General features: G+C 37.3%; 2 protein-coding genes across 11 annotated transcripts in view; one reads left to right on the forward strand and one right to left on the reverse strand.

The window, feature by feature from the left end:
* The window catches only part of GLMN (glomulin, FKBP associated protein), a 45,000-nt gene extending 43,318 nt beyond the window's left edge, over positions 1 to 1,682 (reverse strand). The window contains exons 1-3 of one of the 2 annotated variants that reach the window (XM_069597888.1): positions 1,568 to 1,682; positions 653 to 715; positions 127 to 252 (exon numbers count right to left, since the gene is read on the reverse strand). In XM_069597888.1, the coding sequence (XP_069453989.1) occupies positions 127 to 252; positions 653 to 691 (165 nt within the window). In that variant the 5' untranslated portion in view covers positions 692 to 715; positions 1,568 to 1,682. Of the gene's footprint in view, positions 1 to 126; positions 253 to 652; positions 716 to 1,218 lie in introns of both variants that reach the window. The other variant, XM_069597896.1, reaches the window with a different exon arrangement.
* The window catches only part of RPAP2 (RNA polymerase II associated protein 2), a 113,558-nt gene continuing 91,519 nt past the window's right edge, over positions 1,336 to 23,374 (forward strand). For 8 of the 9 annotated variants that reach the window (XR_011258443.1, XR_011258452.1, XR_011258442.1 and 5 more), the window contains exons 1-6: positions 1,350 to 1,810; positions 2,532 to 2,577; positions 7,582 to 7,696; positions 13,087 to 13,185; positions 13,389 to 13,454; positions 15,450 to 15,538. Coding sequence is in view for 4 of the 9 variants with exons in the window: in XM_069597829.1 (XP_069453930.1) it covers positions 1,738 to 1,810; positions 2,532 to 2,577; positions 7,582 to 7,696; positions 13,087 to 13,185; positions 13,389 to 13,454; positions 15,450 to 15,538 (488 nt within the window). In the remaining 5 variants the exon portion in view is untranslated. Of the gene's footprint in view, positions 1,811 to 2,531; positions 2,578 to 7,581; positions 7,697 to 13,086; positions 13,186 to 13,388; positions 13,455 to 15,449; positions 15,539 to 23,374 lie in introns of all 9 variants that reach the window. The other variant, XR_011258440.1, reaches the window with a different exon arrangement.

Consider the following 23,374-nt stretch of genomic DNA (forward strand, 5'->3'; position numbering starts at 1 on the left):
CTATAGTGGATATTTAAGTTGATTCTTAAATGTTTGCTGAAAAAACTGAATGGATGAATGATAGTATCATGTGCCTATTCTCTTACTAGTAAAGACTGAAAAAGTACTCAGAAAGATTGTACTTACCTTATTCTTTTCATTCTGAATAATTTCTAATAGCTGATCTATGTGCCCTTCATCTATACATCTTTGGCCTGCCAACTGAAACAGGCCAAAATCTTCCTCTTTAAAGTCTTGCTCTTCTAGGATTTGCTGGCAGAAACAAACAAAAAAACAAGTATGTTTAGGCAAATGGAAATTCAATAACTATTTGATTTTTCTCTAAAAAAAGAAATCTGTTTAAATTCTAGATAAGCTGCACATAAGCGTATGTATGAAAATTAGGATTAGGTAAAAAAATACTTCAATAAATCGCCTTGAAATCCACTGTGCCAAAGAAATCTATGATAAGGATCCGTATTAAAAGTGTAAAGATTATTTCCCTAAGTGACATATCCAATCTGTCTTCCTGCCTTCATGCTATTTATTCATAGGTCAAAAAAAGCAAGGATTAAAGAAGATTAACAATTTGAGTGACTGCAGGTAATTAAAAATAATCTGTGCTCTTCCCATATTCTGAAAGGTCATTAAAAATAAAAACAGAATTACTTACACATCTCTTTATGATGGACTGTAGTTCCTCCACAGCCATTCCTTATTTTTTCCAGTTTTGATGCTGAAATTTATCATATAAATACACTGTTAACTATCAGTAATAAGTTACTTCATCATAAGTTACTTCAGTATAAGTTACTTCATTCTGATGAATTATTAATAAATACAATAAAGAAAATGGAAAGTTTTTAAAGCTGAAACTTTTTTTTACTGAAACGTTAGCCTAAGAAATTAAAACAAAAAACGGAAGAACAAAAACCTCTTTTTCGTCCTTTAAGTTTTTTTGGAGCATAATTTTGAAAGATAAATTGAAGGGGAAAGAAAGTCTTTAGTTCATTCCCAAGAGGTAGCACAAATTTACCCTAAGATCTTTTAAAAGACAGTCTTCACCCTCCTCCTCCACCCCTGCGCCCCAAAGGTGGGCCTGAAATCAATTCTAATTATCAGGGAGCCTTTTTCTTTTCTTTTTTTTTTAATGTCCCATTTGACAGAAATTGGAATGTAACACTGGAGGGGATGAAAGTTGGGATGCCTTCCACCCCAAGAGTAACAAGCATTACTGACCCGAGCATCTGTCTGTAACAGATGTACTGCGCCCCGCCCCATATAATCAATTGTGATAGTGAAATCACTGTATCGCGCGAAGACAGGCAACAGGCCGCCCTCAGGGCAACACCGCCCGGTTCGCAGGCCCAGTAGTAGAGACGGGGTTCCGCCGGATCCTCACAGCAGCGAATAAAACCCCAGCGCGCGTGCAGGCTGCATCCAAGGGAAGCCATTTCTCCCGGTTCCTGCCTGCGTCGGCCATTGGGCCCCAGATCTCACGGAGGCCTCGACCCCGAAGCCGGGTCCTCCACGGCTCACCTCCCACCGCGGGCCCCGGCCGCCAGGGACCCCGCGTGTATCCACCTACCGCCAGGCCTCTCGCCCGTCTCGCGGCTCTCCTCCGCCGCCGCCACCGCCGCCGCGCTGCTTTCCGGGCCCCTCCCCTCCCAGCCGGCCCCGCCCCGCGCTGCGCGACGGGAGGCGGAGTCTTGGGGGGGAAAGACGCCAAGGTCGGTTCCGACACTGACGACGCATGCCATGGCCGACTGGGTCGGACCGTGCTCTGCGGGCCGCAAAGCCCGGCGTCCCCGCGCCTCCCGAGATGTCCCAGGTAGGAGGAAGGGCCTCTTCCCAAGTTTGGAACTGAGAATTCGGCCCCGACAGAATTCCAGACGGAGGCATGCGGGCGCTCCCGAAAGGCTGCCCCAGGGAAGGAGATCCTCGGGGGCAAGAAGGCCAAGAGCTTTCTACCGCCGAACTCTCGCCTTCTGGGAAAGACCTTCGTCCGAATCCCCAACTCTTGACGCTAGTCTTCCAAGATTTCCCCCCAAATGGGCTGGCTGTGCTGCAGGCTCTAAGGGAAAGGGCAGCAGAGGTCCTGGAGAGCCTACAATCGGGGTCGTCTGAGTGGGCAGGTGACCAGGAGGGCGTTGGAAGGCCGAGTGCTGCTGGCCTTCACCCTAGCACTGGCCCTCCTTGCAGGTGGACTGCCCCTGTGGTGCCCTGGATCTCTTGAGGACCGGAGAGCTAACATTGAGGGGGACGGAGAGAGGTTGCCCCTAGATCGCAGGCTTTCGGGAGTGCTTAATTATGCGACTAGGATAATGAGAAAATTCAGTCTGAAAGAGGTACATTTTAAACAACAAAAATAATTAGCTTGCAAAACCAAATTGGATTCCCTTCTCATTTCATTTGATTTTCACACAGAGTTGGAAGTGAAATGTGTGGAGAAGAAGAAAAGATGGTCTACAGTTTATTGGGGCAAGAATCTGTCCTGTAACCTGGTGTTTGTGTACACTTGACCTACTGTTTTTTGTTTCTTTTAATGGTAGGTACTAAGCAGACAAGTGCCTTGAACCAAGAAGATACTTCTCAAAGGTATGAGAACTACATAGAGAGCTGCTTTCACTTATCTGTTAATCTCATACTAATTGAACCATTTGTAAAAAGTGTAATAGGTGCTACCTCAGATAAAATTATTTAGAGAGAAGGGGAAGATTTGAGAAGTACTGTAAACTCAAATAGACTGTTATTTCCCCTACTCTTCCATGCCTTAAGAAAACCAAGTTGACACTTTTAGATTGCTGGTGAATGTATGACTATCTGTAGAAAAATGTCCTGAATTAGCTAGGAACCTTTTTTTCATCTCTTCAGATACTTTCCTTTTTTGTTCTATATACCAGACTCCAAGAAACTTTTTGTTGTTTTTCTTTGTTTACATCATGTCCATATTTTCAGCAAAAAGTTGTTCTATACTATTCAATGGGCATCTTCTAAAAAGGCAACGTTTATCTCCTAGCACAAAAGGTTCTTAGAATAGATGTCATCCTTGAGGATGATGTAACTGCATATATCTATAAGTTATGATTTTATGAAGTATTGGTTTTAATTTACTCATTCAAGAATTATTTACTGAATGTTAAATATGCTAGATCTGTGTTAGTCCCTGTGGATAAGATTTTTTTTAATTTTAATTGAACTCTAGTTGATTTATATTAGTTTCAGATGTACAATATAGAGATTAAATATTTTTATAGATTATATTCTAAGTTATTACAAAATAATAACTAAATTTCCCTGTGCTATACAATACTTCCTTATTGCTTATTTATTGTATACATAGTTTGTATCTCTTAATCCCATACCCCACTCTTGCCCCTCCCCCTGCTGTTTCCCCACTGGTAACCACTGGTTTGTCCTCTATATAAGTGATGTCAGAATAATTGTCTTTCTCTGAGTTACTTCACAAAGCATAATATCCTCTAGGGACATCCATGTTGTCGCAGATTGCAGAATTTCATTCTTTTTTATGGCTGAGTAGTATTCCATGGCATGTGTAAACCACATCATCTTTATCCATTTGTCTGTTGATGGACACTTACATTGCTTCTGTATCTTGGCAATTATAAATCATGCTCCTATGAACATTGAGATGCATATGTCTGATGCATATGTCTTTTCAAACTAGTGTTGTAATTTTCTTCACATATATACCCAGGAGTGAAATTGCTGGATCATATGGTAGTTTTTAGTGTTTTAGGGAACCTCTATACTGTTTTCCGTAGTGGGTGCACCAATTTACATCCCCACAAACAGGAGGATTCCCTTTTCTCCACATCCTCCTCAACATTTGTTATTTGTAGACTTAAATGATAGCCTTTTTGACAGATGTGAGGTGATATCTCATTTTGTAGCTTTGATTTGCATTTCTCTGCTGATTCGCGATGTTGAGCATTTTCTCATGTGCCTGTTGGCCATCTCTACATCCTTGGGAAAGTGTCCTGTTTCTTCTGCCCAGTTTTTGATTGGATTGTTTTTTTTTTTGATATTGAGTTGTGTGAACTGTTTATATATTTTGGATATTAACCTCTAATTATTCATATCATTTGCAAATATTTTCTCCCCATCAGTAGATTGTCTTTTCATTTTGTTGATGGTTTCCTTTTGTTTGCAAAAGTTTTTAAGTATAATTAGGTCCTTCCTGTTTGTTTATATTTGCTCCTTCCCTTCATCTTGGAAGACATTTAAAAAAATTGCTAAGATTTATGTCAAAGGCTGTTCTGCCTGTGTTCTCTTTTGGGAGTTTTTCAGTTTCAGAGGCCCTGAGGATATGATTTTGAACAGTATAGACACAGTTCCTGTCTAGTAGAACAGAGAAATATCAATTAAATTATCACAAATAAATACATAATTGCAAATGAAAAGGCTGTGATGGAACTAAAAACAAAAGAGGTTGGCAGGAAGGGTGGTATGTGTTCAGGGAAAAGCTTCTCTGAGAAAGTAATAATTAGACTGACTGGAAGGCTAGGTAGGCACTTACCAGACAGAGTAGTGAGGAGAGACTTCCAGCTAGAAGCACCAATATATGTGACAAGAAAAAAAGAAAGAGATACCCAAGGTCATGTGAAGCATTCTGAGCAAAGGAAGAAAGGAGTGTAGGAATAAGTTAGAGGCAGGGTTGCATTCAAACAGTACCAGTAGGCTAGGGTGAGAAATTCAGATTTTCTAAGTGCAAATAAAACTTGAATTTAAAGTAACAGAATTTAAGTTTCAAAAGTGTTAAGGTGTTAGGGATAAAGATCATTTGGGAGTGGAGAAATCAGATGAATTTGAGATCTGTTTTCCTGTGGAGCAGAATGACTATACTTGGCTTTAGAAAATAATACAACAGTAAAGTTTAGTTAATAATGATAATAGTAATTTGCAGGTCTCTTCAACATGGATCTAATTACACGCCTGAGGAGATTATCTTTTATTCTAAGTACTACAATGTGAAGAATATAGATAAGCTGAAACGTATTTCAGGCAGATCACCCAGGATGATCCTTGAGGGTAACCAACTAGGTGTTGAGAGAAGTGATCCTTCATGAATTTATTCCTACTGAAAAATACTTCTACGTTCAATCCAGCTGAATAGTATTAAGCCAGAAATTATAATGAGCTTTGTGAAAATATAAAACAATTCCGTAATTCACACTGAAGTTTTCATTTAAAAATATGTTAACGTGTAATGTATATATTACTATTAAATGAGTTCATGAGTGCTTGAAATTTTTCTCACCTTTAATCCCAGTATGGTAACTATCAACAGATACAATCTGCATAAGCAAAAACTAAGATTATTAAGGACCACTGATGCCCAGAAGTTTGAGTACCACTGCTGTAGACCACACCATGTGTCATGTGGGATAGAAGGGTGCTCTGAGACAGGGCTGTCCATGGGAAACAGCTGTAGATATTCATCAGTTCGGAGGAGTTTGCTGTTCCTGCAGGTTGAGGTAATTAACTCCTTAAATCAGGAACTCCTAATGCACATTCTATTCTGATCTTAGTAAATGACATAGCTTTTATTGGTAAGCAGTGAAATGAGAAAAATAAGGCTTTTCATAAAGCTAAATATTTTCAGTACAAAGAAGTTTGGTACTGCAGAGAAAACTTTTTTTCAGTACAAAGAATATTTAATCTGTGTCCATGTCCTTTTTACATTTTTGATGTAAGATTGGTCTTGATGAAATGGTGGGAGAACAGGTGTTAATTACAAGTTTCTTCTTTGTAGGGAAAGAGCAGATTAACCAAAGTGGTGGTGGTCAGGCTCTCTTGCCCCAGGGCATCTCGCTCTGACCCCAGGTTTTGTAAATACATGGTCATGTAACAGCTGAGATAACTTAGAGCACCGCGCACACGCGTCACGATGTACCCACTTGGCCATGGGCCACTTTTGTTCTGTAAACATATATTGGCTCCACCTGAAGAGCTTTTTGGCTGCGTTAGAGCTGTGTCCACTGGGTTAGTCGTGAGAGGAGAGAATACAGTGTATCTGCTGCTACAGCTGTTGTTGCAGTCGGGAGAGAATAAATGGGTCTTCACTTACTATGACTCCTTGAGTTTTCTTCCAGCTTCCCTGCTAACGCCTTGCCTACCCTGGGTTTAGCGAATAGTGTGAACAGTGAGACATTCTTGTTTTAATGTCCTTATTTGTCCCTAGCTGGCAGTCTTGTGTCAGTTCTCCAAATTGTTTTTTTGTAAAACATATTGCTCCAGGCAAGAAATTAGATGCTAAAGTCTTGGCAGTCAATAAAGGTAGGGAGAAAAGGTGAGTACATTCTCAGTTCAGTTCAGTCACTGAATCATGTCCGACTCTTTTAGACCCCATGGACTGCAGCACGCTAGGCTTCCCTGTTCATCACCAACTCCCAGAGCTTGCTCAAACCCATGTTCATTGAGTCGGTGATGCCATCCAACCATCTCATCCTCTGATGTCCCCTTCTCTTCCTGCCTTCAGTCTTTCCCAGCATCAAGGTCTTTTCCAATGAGTCCATTCTTTGCATCATGTGGCCAAAGTATTGGAGCTTTATCATCAGTCCTTGGAATGAATATTCAGGACTGAGTACATTCTAGGTCCATATATGAGAGCAGTCAAGGTCCATGATGGCAGCAGGGTTGTTCTGGTGGGGGAGTAGAAACTAGTGTAGCAAACAAGTCACCAAGATAGTTGGTATCTTTGTTCCCATGGTACTGGTTCTCAACTCTGTTACACATTAGGTTTATCTGGAGCACTTTTAAGAAAACACCATTAATTAGAGCCCATCCTCAAAGATTCTTATTTAGTTAGCCTGCAGTGGGACCTGAGCATGGTATCTTTTTTAAAAAAGGTCTCATCAGATGATCTACACTGCGGCGGGAATTGAGGACCACTGTCCTAGGACCATTTTTTGATCAGATAGCCTCTGCTTTTATATGATGCAGGGGGCCTGCAGAGGCTGACAGATTTTCACTGGTGCTTCCTAGATTGTTGTTTTCCAGAAAGAACCATATAGTCATAGCGGTATAGTTATTTAATAAGACTTTACAACAAAGTAAGTAAATACTTCTTTGCAAGTATGACTCTGTCCTGTTAAACCAGGCTGGCCATTTAGTTAACATTTGAGAATTAGCACAAAGAAATTTGTATTTAAGAGAACAACCAAAATCATATTTTTCCTCTCCATTCCTTTCTGATTTCTAATGATTTCAAGGGAAAAGCCTCCATTTTTAGGTAAAAGCTCAGAGATATGATAGAGAATGATAAATTATCATTTCAGTAATGATAGTTTTATCTGGCAAAAAAGATTTCCTCCTATTTTCTTTTTTGTAGGATACTCTAAATTCTTCCTTGTTCTCTGAGCCCTGGAAATCAAATAATCCTGTTATGACAGACGTCAATAAAAAGTAGTTTGTTTCCCTTTTGAAAAATACTGTATCAAAAGAAACAGCATTTAAAAATATACATTTAACATTAATAGCAAAATAGCACATTGTTAGTGTTTAATTTTAAAATATAGAAAATGGCTATGCTAAAACTTAAGTAGAATAACTTAAATACCATTTTTTTTAAAATTTTAGGAAAGCAGAACTAGAAGCAGCTGTCAGAAAGAAGATTGAGTTTGAGAGAAAAGCTCTACATATTGTGGAACAGCTGTTAGAGGAGAATATTTCAGAAGAATTCCTAAGGGAGTGTGTATGTATTGATAAATTATTACTTCTATAGTATGTTGTTGTTTTGTACAGTGGCTAAGTCAGTCATGTTGGAGGCTTTGCGACCCCATGTACTACAGTACTGCAGGCTTCCCTATCCTTCACTATTTCCTGGAGTTTGCTCAAACTCATGTCCACTGAGTCGATGATACTGTCTAACCAACTCATCCTCTGCCCTCCTCTTTTCGTTTTGCTTCCATCTTTCATAGTGTCAGGGTCTCTCATAATGAATCGGCCCTTCACTTCAGGTGGACAAAGTATTAGAGCTTTAGCATCAGTCCTTCCAGTGAATACTCAGGGTTGATTTCCTTTAGGATTGACTGGTTCATCTCCTTGCAGTCCAGGGGACTCTAGGAGTCTTCTCCAGCACCAGAATTTGGACACATCAATTCTATGACACTCAGCTTTCTTTGTGGTCCAACTCTCACACCCATACATGACTACTGGAAAAACCATAGCTTTGACTATGTATGGACCTTTGTTGGCAGTGTGGTGTCTCTGCTTTTTAATAATGCTGTCTAGGTTTGTCATAGCTTTTCTTCCAAGGAGCAAGCATCTGAATTTCATAGCTACAGTCACCATCTTCAGTGATTTTAGAACCCAAGAAAATAAAATCTGCCACTGTTGCCATTTTTTCTCCTATCTGTCTGCCATGAAGTGATGGGACCGGATGCCATTATCTTAGTTTTTTTAATGTTGAGTTTTAAACCAGCTTTTTCACTCTCCTCCCTCACCCTCATCAAGCGGCTCTTTAGTTCCTCTTTGCTTTCTGCCATTAGGGTGGTATCATCTGCATATCTGAGATTATTGACATTTCTCCCAGCAATCTTGATTCCAACTTGTGATTCATCCAGCCCGGCATTTTGCATGATGTGCTCTGCATATGTTAATTAAGCAGAGTGACAGTACACAGCCTGAACATACTCCTTTCCCAGTTTTGAGCCAGTCCATTGGTTCCATGTTTGGTTCCAACTATTGCTTCTTGACCTGCATACACATGTTTCTCAGGAGGCAGGTAAGGTGGTCTGGTATTCCCATCTCTCAAAGAATTTTCTACAGTTTGTTGTGATCCACACAGTCAAAGGATTTATTGTAGTCAATGCAGCAGAAGTAGATGTTTTTCTGGAATTCTCTTGCCTTTTCTATGATCCAGTGAATGTTGGCAATTTGATCTGTTTCTCTGCCTTTTCTAAACCCAACTTTTACATCTGGAAATTATCAGTTCACATACTGTTGAAGCCTAGCTTTAAGGATTTTGAGCATTACCTTGCAAGGATGTGAAATAAGCACAATTGTATGTTAGTTTGAATATTCTTTGGCATTGCCCTTGTATAAGATTGGAATTAAAATTGACTTTTTCCAGTCCTGTGGCCACTGCCTAATTTTCCAAATTTGCTGACATATTGAGTGCAGCACTTTAACAGCATCATCTTTTAGGATTTGAAATAGCTGTAATTCTATCACTTCCACTTGCTTTGTTTGTAGTAATGCTTCCTAAGGCCCACTTGACTTCACACTCTAGGATGTCAGGCTCTAGGTAAGTGACCACACCGTCATGATTATCTGGATCGTTAAGACCTTTTTTTATATAGTTCTGTGTATTCTTGCCACCTCTTTTTAACCTTTTCCATTTCTGTTAGGTCTTTGCTGTGTCTCTCCTTTTTTGTGCTCATCTTTGCATGAAATGTTCCCTTGGTATCTCCAATTTTCCTGAAGAGATCTCTAATCTTTCCCATTCTGTTGTTTTCCTCTATTTCTTTGCATTGTTCATTTAAGAAAGCTTTCTTATTTGGTATTCTCTGGAACTCTGCATTCAGTTGGGTGTGTCTTTCCCTCTCTCCTTTGCCTTTTGCTTCTCTTCTTTTCTCAACTGTTTGTAAGGCCTCCTCAGACAACCACTTTGCTTTCTTGGCATTTCTTTCTCTTTGGGAGGGTTTTGGTCACTGTCTCCTGTACAGTGTTACAAACCTCAGTCCATAGTTCTTCAGACACCCTTATCAGATCTAATCCGTTGAATCTATTTGTCACTTCCACTGTAGAATCATAAGGGATTTGATTTAGGTCATACCTGAATGGCCGAGTGGTTTTCCCTGCTTTCTTCAATTTAAGTCTGAATTTTGCAATAAGGAGTTCATGATCTGAGCCACAGTCAGCTCCCGGTCTTGTTTTTGCTGACTCTATAGAGCTTATCCACCTTTGGCTGCAAAGAATATCATCCATCTGGTTTCAGTACTGACTATATGGTGATATCCACGTGTAGAGCTGTCTCTTGCGTTTTGGAAGAGGATATTTGCTATGACCAGTGTGTTTTCTTGGCAAAACTCTGTGGGCTTTTGCCTTGCTTCATTTTGTACTACAGGGCCAAACATGCTAGATATTTCAGATATCTCTTGACTTCCTGCTTTTGCATTCCAATCCCCTGTGATGAAAAGGACATAGTTTTCTGGTGTTTTAGAATATCTTGAATGGCACCCCACTCCAGTGCTCTTGCCTGGAAAATCCCATGGATGGAGGAGTCTGGTAGGCTGCAGTCCATGGGGTCGCTAAGAGTCGGACATGACTGAGCGACTTCACTTTCACTTTTCACTTTCATGCGTTGGAGAAGGAAATGGCAACCCACTCCAGTGTTCTTGCCTGGAGAATCCCAGGGACGGGGGAGCCTAGTGGGCTGCCGTCTGTGGGGTCACACAGAGTCGGACATGACTGAAGTGACTTAGCATTAGTAGTAGGTCTTCATAGTACATTCAACTTCAGCATCAGTGGTTGGGGCATAGACTTGGGTTACTGTGTTGTTGAATGATTTGTCTTGGAAACAAACCGAGATGATTCTCTCATTTTTGAGATTGCACCCAAGTACTGCATTTCAGACTCTTGTTGACTATGATGGCTACTCCATTTCTTCTAAGGGATTCTTGCCCACCATAGTAAACATAATGGTCATCTGAATTAAATTCACCCATTCCTGTCCATCATCACCTGTCCATGATTCCTAAGATGTCAGTGTTCACTCTTGCCATCTCCTGGTTGACCACATCTAACTTGCCTTGATTCATGTACCTAACATTCCAGGTTCCTTGCAGTTTTGTTCTGTACAGCATTAGACTGTATACCACCAGACACATCCACAGCTATGAGACGTTTCTACCTCAGTCCAGCCTCTTCATTCTTTCTGGAACTGTTTCTCCAGTGATATTATTGGACATCTACTGACCTTGGAGGCTCATCTTTCAGTGTCATGCCTTTTTGCCTTTTCATACTGTTCATGGGGTTCTCAAGGCAAGAATGCTGAAGTGGTTTGCCACCAGATTCCCTGGTGGCTTCGACAGTGAAGAAACCGTCTACAATGCAGGAGACCTCAGTTTGATCCCTGGGTAGGGAAGATCCCCTGAAGAAGGAAATGACTACCCACTCCAGTATATTTTCCTGGAGAATCCCATGGACAGAAGAGCCTAGTGGGCTACAGTCCATGGGGTCACAAAGAATCAGACATGACTGAGAGACTAACACTTTTATAGTATAAAGTCTTTAAATCTGTGTAATGTGAAACTTCCATGCATTATTGAAATCTTTGAATTTGTTGTCAGTCACATGCTATATAATTTGTGCATTTAAAGATAACCAGCTTTTACTATTATGCATTCTTTGCTTTATAATGACTTTAAAATGTACTTGAGAGAGGTAACATGCATATTTTATCCCTTAATAGTAGTTCTTTTAACCAGTCTGCTAATCTCACTTGATTTTCATTGTTTTGCACTGCTGATCGCCATGTCATTTTTCATAGGCTGTATGTTTTCCTGTTTTAGTAATAGAAAACCATTATTTCTGCTAATGTAATTTCATTCATTTTGATATTTTAAAAACATGAGTTATAGACCCCCTATGGTTTAATCAACACATAACGAGAATTATCATTTGCATTAAAATTTTTTTTGTTTTCATTAATGGCTTTATTGCATTAAAAACTTGAAATGTGTGTTACATCCTCATAATCCTTATGAGAAAAAAGAAATGGAAAATTAAAGCTAGAGCTTTTATTGTAGAAATAATTCTTGGTGTGGCTCGGAGATTTTCCTAAACAAGAGGAATATAAATATAACAATATTTACGTTGATATGGATAACTGCATTAGAATCTCCATGTTTGATGACTCTAAAGACAAACCAGAAATGCTGGTTTGTCTCAAGAACTGAGGTTTGCTTGTTTTTTGTTTTTTTGTTGAAGTTCCACTAGTTTACAGTGTAATGTTTCTGGTATACAGCACAGTGTTCAGTTACACGTGTGTGTGTGCACATGCATGCCTAGTCACTCAGTCAGGTCTGACTCTGCTATAGTTCCCTGTGCTATACAGTGGGGCCTTGTTGTTTATTTTTTATATAATATATATATCATTTACATCTGTAATTAGCACCCTTTCTAACCACCCACTGGCACTCTTCCCATCATTACTGCTTTCCCCAATTCCATACTCCTTTCCTCTAAGCTGTTGCCTAACCCATGGAGAACACAGCAGACACCTGGATTTTTTCCTCTGCTTCACTCCCTTATCCTGTCATTTAGCTTACTTAGCCTCACTTTTACTCCTCATCAGAAGAGGGGACATTCTTCTTTGCCTTGACCCATCCTTCCACCTATTTGCCAACTTCATCATCATCCTCCTCTTCTGAGACCTTTCTTCATCACTCTGTCTTGTGCCTTTAAACATTCCCCTCTAGCCTACTGACATTGCCAACCCATCATTCTGGGTGGTAGATCTGAGATTATTTGAACAAGAAAATGTCAAAGAAAAATATTTGGTGTTAGCTTATAACTGTCACCTCACTGTTGTGTTTTTTCAGAAGATGAAAGATTTTGCACAAAAATTTGTTCAGGAGTCACAATGACACCTTTAATGTACTTTGTTTATAAGACTGTGCTTTCAGAAATAGGTAAAATTGTATATAATTCTATTTTATTTTTGAGTAACACTTTTAAAAATTAAAAATATACTATTAATATTTTCCTCTGGTATAGCAGTCAGAATAACATCACCTCTTCCTCTTGCCTCAGAATTATTTCATGACTTGTATAATCTACAAAGATGCATAGTTTACTGTGGCAGAAATTTTGGGGGTTTTATGGGTTTGTGTTTTTTTAAATAATAACTTACATTTTCTAAGTACTTAGAATGTGTCTAGAAGCACTTTTCTAAGTGCTTTTCCTTTATTTTCTGCTCTGATTCTATCAAATCTATGAGATCAGTACATCAAACCTATGAGATAAGTACTTTTATGACCCCTGTGTTTTCATATGAGATCAGTGAGGCCTAAAGAGCTGATAAATAAACTTTTTGAATAATGTGGTGGAGTAAGTGCCCCTCTCATTTCGTTGTAGGGGAAATTCATCACACCTGCTCACTATAGTGATGTTGTGGATGAGCGTTCTATTATCAAACTCTGTGGCTATCCTTTATGTCAGAACAAGCTAGGAATTGTAAGTAACTTTTTTTTCTATAACATGTAGACTTTTAACTTTCATATTTAGCAAAATACCATGTAAAAAGAACAATAAAACTGAGGTCATAAACTAATGATATGGGTTAGCCAAAGATACAATATGTAGATGACTTAATGTTAACCATAAAGTTCATGTTTGTTACTTGAATTCTATCGTACACTGTACTTTCTTTTCTTTAGGTACCAAAACAGAAATATAAAATTTCTACCAAAACTAATAAAGTCTATGATATTACTGAGAGAAAGGTAAGTTTAAAGATTATTAGCAATGTGGGAGTTAATATTTAATATTATACTAAATGGGATTCTAAAAATATCTGTTTAAAATCTTGCCTTCTAGAAAATGACTATGTTAAAAGATTTTCATTTATAAATATTTATAGTGTTAAACATTTTTTTTGCTTACACTTGAGTTAGTATGTGAACATTTAAAAATTGCATATTGGCATGAATTCAGGTGAGTGAATCATAGAACAGAATAGAGAGCCAGAAACAGACTCATACTACTTATGTGGACACTGAACATAAGACATCAGGAGTATTTTAGATCAGTGGAGAAAGGATGGGTTTTTTAATAGATTATATAAGCCCAATTATCCATACAGAAAAAATGAAAACTGATAGCTATTAAGAGTGTGTATACAAAGATCAATTTTAGGTAGATTATAACCTAAATGTAAAAAAATATGTTTTTAGAACTTGGGTTGGGGAGAATTTATTAAATAAGATGGAAAATTATAGACCGTAGAGGAAAAACTGATAAATTATTCTACATTAAAATAGAAAACATTGTTTATTAGAAGTTTCTAAAACAAGAGTGAAAAGATAAGCTACAAATCAGGAGTTATATTTCTCACATATAACTGACCACAGATTCATACTTCTGGTCAAATAAATATTGATACAACCTTTCTGAGAAACTGTTTGGCAAAATCAAATTTGTTAAAGTCAAATTTACACATTCTTTATGACCATTCTATTCTTTGGTATAAACTCTTTCTTATTTAACCTGTATACACAAGCATATATGTGTATGAATGTTCCTCGTGCTTAGTTGCTCAGACATGTCCGACTCTTTTGCGACCCCATGGACTATAGTCTGCTGCTTGGCTGCTCAGATGTGTATGACTCTTTTGCGACCCCGTGGACTGTAACCTGCCAGGCTCCTCTGTCCATGGGGTTTTCCAGGCAAGAATACTGGGGTGGGTTGCCATTCATTCTCCAGGGGATCTTCCTGACCCAGGGATGGAACCTGGGGCTCCTGCATTGCAGGCAGATTCTTTACCATCAGAACTACCAGGGAAGCCCATGAATGTTCCTAGTAGGATAAACAAAATACGGTGCATATTCAGTACATAAAATAGAATGTTATTTAGCCTTCCAAAGGAAGGAAATTCTGACACAGCTACAACTGAATGAATTTTGAAAACATTGTTCTAAGTGAGATAAGCCAGTACAAAAGGAAAAATAGTCTATGATTCTACTTATGTAACGTAATTGAGAGTAGTCAAATTTATGGAGACAGAAAGAATGGTTTTTGTCACAGGAGGTAGAAATGGGGAGTTATAGTTTAATCAGTGTGAAGTCTCAGTTTTGTAAGATGAAAAGATTTCTGGAGATGGATGATGGTGATAGTTGCAAAATAGTAAAGAGGTATTTAAAGCCACTGAACTGAACACTTAAAAATGTGTATGATGATGAATTTTGTGTATCATACCACAATTTTTTAAATGTAAAAATTGTAATTAAAAAAGATTCATGTAACATGGTAATGATAACAAAAAGCAACTCATTGTCCTTAAACAGTAACTAAAAGGTAGTAATACTTAGGCAATGGAATGTAATACACAGTGTAAATACATACGCTATAGCTACATAAATGACTCTGAAAAACATGATGTGGAACAGAATACAAGAATACATAATAATATTCCATTTAGACAAAGTTTAAAGATAGGCAAAACCAAATATCAGTAGCAAGACTGAAAGAAAGCAAAGGAATGAGTAACAGAGCATTTATGATAGTGGTTATCTCTGGGGAATATGGAAAGCGATGCGATTGGGGAGGGACACAGAAAAGCCTTCAAAGGTACTAAATCTTATTTCTTAACTTGGGTGGTCGATTCTTGGATTGTTTTTTTCCTGTGAACTACATATTTATGTTTTATATTCTCTTCTGTACATAAATTGTATTTCACAATAAGAAAAAATAAGTTGCTGGTTTTAAAATGTTCTTTTCAGTGTTTTTGCAGCAATTTTTGTTATAAAGCATCTAAGTTTTTTGAAGCACAAATTCCTAAAAGTCCAGTATGGGTTCGCGAGGAAGAAAGGTAATTTAAATCATTATGTATATATTTGTTCATATATTTCTTTATAGTTTTTGAGATAATGTAAAGAGTAGGTTAGTTTTCTTTGGAATGCATTTGTTATACACATTTTCATTGTGGGGAAATGGTTATATTTCAAACAGAACTTTTAAGGATTTTACGCTTAAAATCAGAAAGTACATACAGATGTCACTTGTTTTCTGTTTCACCTTTAAAAAGAAAATGAACTTTGCTTCCTGCTTTGATGGTTATTTCTGTTAATCCTAATAATAATCCTGGGATGAGAATTTTAAATTTTTTCAGAAGGTGCAGGATTTTAGATCCAACTGAACTTACTTTGTTAGGAAGCTGTATGTGCATGCCATGTGCTAAGTCGCTTCAGTTGTGTCCAACTCTTTGTAACCCCATTGATTGTAGCCTAACAGGCTCCTCCAGCCATGGGATTTTCCAGGCAAGAATTTTGAAGTGGGTTGCCATGCCCTCCTCCAGGGATCTCCCCAACCCAGGGATCAAACCCATGTCTCTGTCCTGCATTGGTAGAAGGTTCTTTACCACTCATGCCACCTAGAGAACTGTATCTTGCTGTTCTGTTACTAAATCATGTCCGACTTTTTGCAGTGTCATAGACTGCTTCCCTGTCCTTCACTCTCTTCCAGAGTTTGCTCAACGTCCACTGAGTGGGTGATGCTCTCCAACCATCTCATCTTCTGCCACTCTCTTCTTTCGCCTTCAGTCTTTCCCAGCATCAGGGTCTTTTACAACAAATTGGCTCTTCAGATCAGGTGGCCAAAGTATTGGGCTTCAGCATCAGTCTTTCCAATGAATTTTCAGGTTTGATTTCCTTTAGGATTGACCAGTTTAATCTCCTTTGCAGTCCAAGGGACTCTGAGTCTTCTTCAGCACCACAGTTCAAAAGTCCAATTCTGTAGCACTCAGCCTTCTTTATGGTCCAACTCTCACATCTGTACATCTGTACATAACTATGGGAAAAACAATCACTTTGACTAGACAGACCTTTGTTGGCAAAGTGGTGTCTCTGCTTTTTAATATGCTGTCTAGGTTGGACATAGCTTTTCTTCCAAGGAGCGAGTGTCTTTTAATTTCTTGGCTGCAGTCACCATCTGCAGTGATTTTGGAGCTCAAGAAAATAAAATCTGCCACTTTTTCCCCATCTCTTTGCCTTGAAGTGATGGGACTGGATGCCATGATCTTTTGTTTTTTGAACGCTGAGTTTTCAGCCAGCTTTTTCACTCTTCACTTTCATCCCCATCAAGAGGCTTTTTAGTTCCTCTACACTTTTTACCATTAGAGTGGTGTCATCTCTATATCTGAAGTTGTTGATATTTCTCCTGTCAGTCTTGATTCCAGCTTGTGATTCATCCATCCTGGCATTTTGCATGATGTACTCTGCATATAAATTAAATAAGCAGAGTGAAAATATACAGCCTAGTCGTACCCCTTTCCCAGTTTGGAACCAGTCAGTTGTCCCCTGTAAGGTTCTAACCATTGCTTCTTGACCCATATACAGGTTTCTCAAGTAAGGTGGTTTGGTATTTCCATCTCGTTAAGAATTTTCCAATTTGTTGTGATCCATACAGTCAAAGGCTTTAGCATAGTCAGTGAATCAGAAGTAGATGTTTTTCTGAAATTGCCTTGCTTTCTCTGTCATCCAAAGGATCTTGGTAATTTGATCTCTGGTTCCTCTGCCTTTTCTAAACGTAGCATGTACATCTGAAAGTTCTCAGTTCACCACTGCTGAAGCCTAGCTTGAAGAATTTTGAGCATAACCTTGTTAGCATGCAAAATGAGCACAATTGTATGGTATTTTGAACATTCTTTGGCATTACCCTTTTTTGGGATTGGAGTGAAAACTGACCTTTTCCAGTCGTGTGGCCATTGCTGAGTTTTCCAAATTTGCTGACATACTGAGTGCAACACTTTGACAGCATCATCTTTTAGGATTTAAAATAGCTCAGCTGGAATTCTGTCACCTCCACTAGCCTTGTTTGTAGTAATGCTTTCTAAGACCCACTCAGACTCTAGGTGAGTGACCACTTCATCATGGGTTTTGGGTCATTAAGATCTTTTTTGTGTAGTCATTCTGTACATTCTTGCCACCTCTTCTTAATCTCTTCTACTTCTGTTAGGTCCTTACCATTTCTGTCCTTTATCATGCCCATCCTTACGTGAAATGTTCCCTTAGTATCTCTGATTTTCTTGAAGAGATCTCTAGTCTTTCCCATTCTATTTTTTTTCCCTCTACTTCTTTGCACTGTTCATTTAAGAAGGCTATCTTATCTCTAGAACTCTGCGTTCAGTTGGTTCTTTCTTTCCCTTTCTCCTTTGCTTTTTGCTTCTCTTCTTTTCCTCAGCTATGTGTAATGCCATTCAAATAGCCACTTCGCCTTCTTGTATTTCTTTTTCTTTGGGATGGTTTTGGTCACTGCCTCCTGTACAGTGTTATGAACCTCTGTACATAGTTCTTAACTATGTACTAAGGTTAAAAAGTTCTAATTTATTTAATTAGAACTGATTTATTTAGTTTAACAATTATTTCTAATTTTGTTTTCTAATTTAATTTATTTTATCTTTATTAAAAGTACAATATTTTATACATTTTAAAAAGCCAATTTAAAGAGTTATTTTTAGCAAAAAAAGTTTATAGACACTCATGGGTTAGTTGCCTTTTGAGAAATGTTTGAACATTTATAACATTTTAGTTGTTGCTGAATTTGAAAGAGAATTCATTACTGAAGGGAAGTTGGCATAATAATGTTAAAGAGGAAACAAAAATTATTGTTATGTATCTATTACAAAGGCTTAAGTTAATGAGATAATGTCTCAAGTAATTCATGTTTGATAGAGAATATTATAGCACAAGGCAGTGTTATTTGAGGTAAAATAAGATATATGCTAAATCTTACTGGATACTCAAGTAGCATCACTACTGTATGTTCAACTAGCATCAGTTGTACTGGTGACAGTAGCTTTGTTTGCAGACACCTTTCCTTGCTGAGCCAATTCTGTGTGGTTTAGAATATGTTGAATATACTACAGTGTGGCCTTTGTTAATTGAATTAAACATTATGGAGACTAAATTGCTCATCATTTCTCTGCCAGCCTGACTTTCTTATTTGGAGATAAAAGATTGTGGCATTGTCCAAAGTTTCTGGAAAGTTATAAGCACCTGTTTAACTATCATTTTTTCTCTCAATATTTCTTCCTAAATTTCTTTCACGGGACCTGCCATTGCCTCCTCAGTTCTAATGACAGCAACATATTACATTTCCCAGTGTTCAAACTGATGTTTGCTTGAGTTCTTAGCTTTGCTTCCAGAGATCTTTTTTTTGCTTCTTGAAGTTAGTGCTCTCATTTAGTCCATCCGCATATCTACTTCAAAATCGTTTATCAAAGCACCTTTCCTGTTATCTCTGTTTTCTTCAGATATAGTTATTGGTACTTCTTTAACTAATTTTAAAGCGTTCCTTCCTCTAACCTTTTCCCAAAATCTTACCATCCTATCTTCAGAATGCCTACTTCTTTCCCCAAATAAGAAGCTATGTCAATTTATATTTATGGTTCTTGAAATTCTACTTTATATACCCTTTCCCACCTCACTAAAAGATGAAAATGCCCTTGGTTTTTTTAAACTTACCAACTTAATTTACATTTAAAGTGTGTAGGGACTTTCCTGGTTGTCCAGCCGTCTGCGCTTCCATTGCAGGGTGGTGCAGGTTCCATCCCTGGTCTGGGAACTAAGAACCTGCATGCTGCACAGTGTGGCCAAAAAAAAGAAAAAAAGGTAGGTAGGTAGGGTAGTGTACTGCTCAGCAAGATGCACGTGTCTGCTTGTGCACTCACATGTGTGAAAGCCAACCTCTGTGGTTAAGTTAAAATCTCATTGGGATGGCAAAACAAATACACCTGAGTGAAACAAATTTGACTTATTCTAACGGACACCTGTAATGTAAGTCAGTGAGGTTAAAACACTGCAGAAGGAAAAGCTTTAAGCAGAGATGAGAAAACAAACTTACAGGAGTAGGTTGGGTATTGGAAGTAGATAGTAAGAACATTAACTCATTTGAAATAAGGGATATATTTGGGAAAAAATAGAAAATAATGATAGATATCAAGCTAAGTTTGGTATGTACTCGAGCTGGGGAGCCACTGAACATTTTTGAATAGAATTTAGTCTGGCATTGGTATGCGAGATGAATTAAAGGATCACAATGAAAGAACTGAAAGGATCCTTAGAGATAATTTAATCCAACTTCATTATCACACAAGATCAGAAAGAATAAGTGTATTTCTTAAGCTAGTTATAGATTCTGAACAAAGCTAGGATTCTTTCTTGATTGGAAGTAACCAGTGAGCAATTTATACAATTATCACATTGTACATAGTGTAACTATAACCCTTATTTATGCATAATAGTTGTCTGAATACCATGTCAGTATTTTTCATAACTGGATGCATCAGTGTTACCTTAATTTCTAAATTCTTAGAGGCAAACATTATGTCAGTTTATTTAATCCACTAGAGGTCACTGTTTTTTCACAAAAAATGTTTGGTATTTTTGTGCGTGCTAATGATCAGAATTCTGGAATTCAGTATTTTCTTAAGCTTGTCTAGATATTATATGTGTAAGCTTTACAGAAATGTATTTTAAAGAAAGTCTGTTCACATAAGTTATGAATGTTACACCCCATAGCATATCTTTTAAAGGCAAAAAATGGCCTTTTTAAAAAAAAGCCAATATTTAGTATTTAATGCAGAGATAGTTTTATTAGTTTTGAATGAGTTGTAATAAATAAGCTATATCACCATAATTGCAAGTTATAATTTTATTAATATTAATTGCTATTTTCATTATAATTTTAAAATAATAAATTTGAAAATCCACTCAAAGAATTAGATATTTTATTGTAATGACTTCCAAAATCTTTTTTTAATTGAAATATAGTTGACATATAGTATTATATATTAGTCTCAGGTGTACTAGTGGTGATTTGATAATTACATACGTTATGGAATGATTACCATGATAAGTCCAGTAACCATCTGTTCCCATACAAAGTTATTACAGTATTACTGACCATATTCCTTATGCTGTACTTTACATCTCCATGGCTTATTTCTTTTAAAATTGGAGGTTTGTACCTCTTAATACCCTTCACCTATTTCATTGATGCACACACCCCTCTCCCTTCTGGCAACCCCTTGTTTGTTCTCTGTATTCATGAATGATTTCCAGAATTTTTTTTTTTACCATTTCACCTTATCCAACACATACATAGAACTGAACAAAAAGTTTTATGAAATAATTTTTATCCTCACTACATGGAAAGCCTCTGTTACATTTTCTACTGTGTTGCTTTTTTTGAAATGCTGGTAGCACCCTCCTTAACTGGTTGGTCCTGATCTGCAGAGCACTGTTTTGTTGAATCCAGCTTAGGATTTTAGTATTGCTTTACTCTAGGAAAGTCTTATCAGCACTGAATCTCATTTTCCTCATTTGTAAAGTAGAAACTTGCATTTAACTTTAGTTCCCTTTCATTTTAATGCTTTACAGTTCTAAGTCAGTCACTGCTGCTATAGTTGAAAGTTTTCTGGATAAGCAATGTCTCATTTATAAAAATGATGAAAGTTAAAAATACCAGCATAAGCCTAGGGAAATTTGTACTACCTTTTAGGGAAGTCTGTCTCATTTAAGAGTTTAGAATAAAAGTAACTGATTTTTAAATAGTTAGAATTCTTTAGTCCTGTAGAAGGCTGATAAAAGACTGAATTAAAGTTTTTATATTATGAATAAAAACCAAGAATATTTTATAGTATGTCTCAAACAACTTGAAATTTACATATTCAGAGACACCATGATCTTACCATTTGTCAATAAAATGTTAAATTTGACTCAGTTTGGTTTTTCTTACATTGTTGTGAAAACTAATATTAGTCTATCCACCAGATTCTAAAATACTAAAGCCTATATTATCTCCTAAAATTTATCAAATATTATTTTGTACCATAATAAACTCACTTCCTCCTTAATAAAAATGTATTAAGCAGCTTAGGAAGAATTTAGACAAATTCATGAATTCCAGCTCCATATTTCTATTGAGGCTTTGGAATCAGAAAGGGTCTTAGGGTTTGTATTTCCTCGTTTCTGTTATTAAAGTAAAACTATCTGGAGTATGTCTTTAATGTTGTAGACAGCAGCAGTGCTTTACACAGAAAGGCTCCTGATGCCCTGTCAGAGACGAAACATTGACCTAGATGGCCTGGGTCATGACACAGTGTGAGGCTTCTCATGTTGTGAGTTAGAAAATTTTCATACACTTGGTGGCCAGAACCAGACCACATACAGTTTTGTTCCTAAGACAGCATGCTCCTTTAGGTAGTAATACTATATAGTTACATTTATAAATCCTGTGGTTAACTGGAGGCTCTGACAAGTCTTTGAAGGAGGGAAGCTTCTAAAATTGTAATTAAAAAATCAGGAGTTAAAGCTGAGGAGGAAGGACAAATGTTTAGAATTAAAGTTTGATTTAAAGATGAAATTGGGGTAAATGGTTAATGCTGACAGAGCTGAAAGCGCCATCATGTGGCCCAGCGTAGGGGGTTTTCACACATGTTTCTTGGCAATAAACACAGTATAATCTCAGAGGTGCGGAAGCCAAAAACCTCTGCAGAACAACTTCTATAACCTCTTCCTGAACAGTCACCTCTCTTGCTTGGTAGACAGAATAAAAACTTCCTGAAACAGCTTTTAACATATTTGAAAAATTCCCACCACAGGAGGGAATTGCAGTCTGCTCCTTCCGTTGGTTTATTTATAATACACATATTCTAAGTGATATATACACACACACATCAAGGTCTTTTGGTGTCCTTTTTCTAGTTTTAGACTCACTTTGGTAAAGTTGTTAATCATCTGATTTATAATTTAGTGAAAATAATATGTTTATGGAGAACCAGCTTGAAGGTATTCTAACATGGTTACTTATTTTTAAAGTTGAAATTATCTCGATTAAATGTCTCAGGACAACATGAAGGGAATGGAAGGTACCTAGATTGAAGAGAAATGATATTTTTAACAAAAAGCTTTTGAATTTCATCTAAAGAGATAGAAAAGAAAGAGTAATGTGACTTGGTGGCTTGTTTCTAAAACAGCTCATAGCAAAAAAAAGAAATGAAGTTTTATATGGAATCTTTTGTTCAATACCTCATTAAACTCAATTTTAGTTTATTTTAGTGTCAGGTACCTCTCTACCTTTCATAGATTGGAAATCTGAGTATTAAGTTTATTCCTTTTAAAGCATCTAGAAACAGTGTTCAACATAGTTTTCTTTACATGAAGTCAGAAAACTGAAACAACAGAAAGGAAAATAATGAAATACATTGAATTCCTATGGGAGGGGTTATGTAAAGATGGTTTCATCACAACTTTGGGGGTTCCTTTTTCTGGCTTTAATTAGAGGCAACATGTTAGAACTTAGACTTTGAAAGACCTAAATTCAAATCTTAGATTTACTGCTTGAGACATGTAGTGATCTTGGGAACCCCCTTAAGGATCGCTTTACCCCTCAGAGCTTCAGTTTCCTCATCTATAAAAATAAAGTTGCGAGTTATGTGAGGATCAAATGGTATAATATATGGAACCACGTAGCAGAAAGTGTGGGAGAATGAAAAAGTCTGGAGATGGATAGTGATAGCTGTGCAATAATGTAAATGTACTTGATACCACTGGACTGTTGCTAAAAACAGTTTAAATGGTCAGTTTTATGTTATATATTTTTTAACCACAATTTTTAAAACATTTACCACATAAAAAGCACTCAG

This window comes from Ovis canadensis, chromosome 1, assembly GCF_042477335.2.
Source record: "Ovis canadensis isolate MfBH-ARS-UI-01 breed Bighorn chromosome 1, ARS-UI_OviCan_v2, whole genome shotgun sequence".
Taxonomy (NCBI): Eukaryota; Metazoa; Chordata; class Mammalia; order Artiodactyla; family Bovidae; genus Ovis; species Ovis canadensis.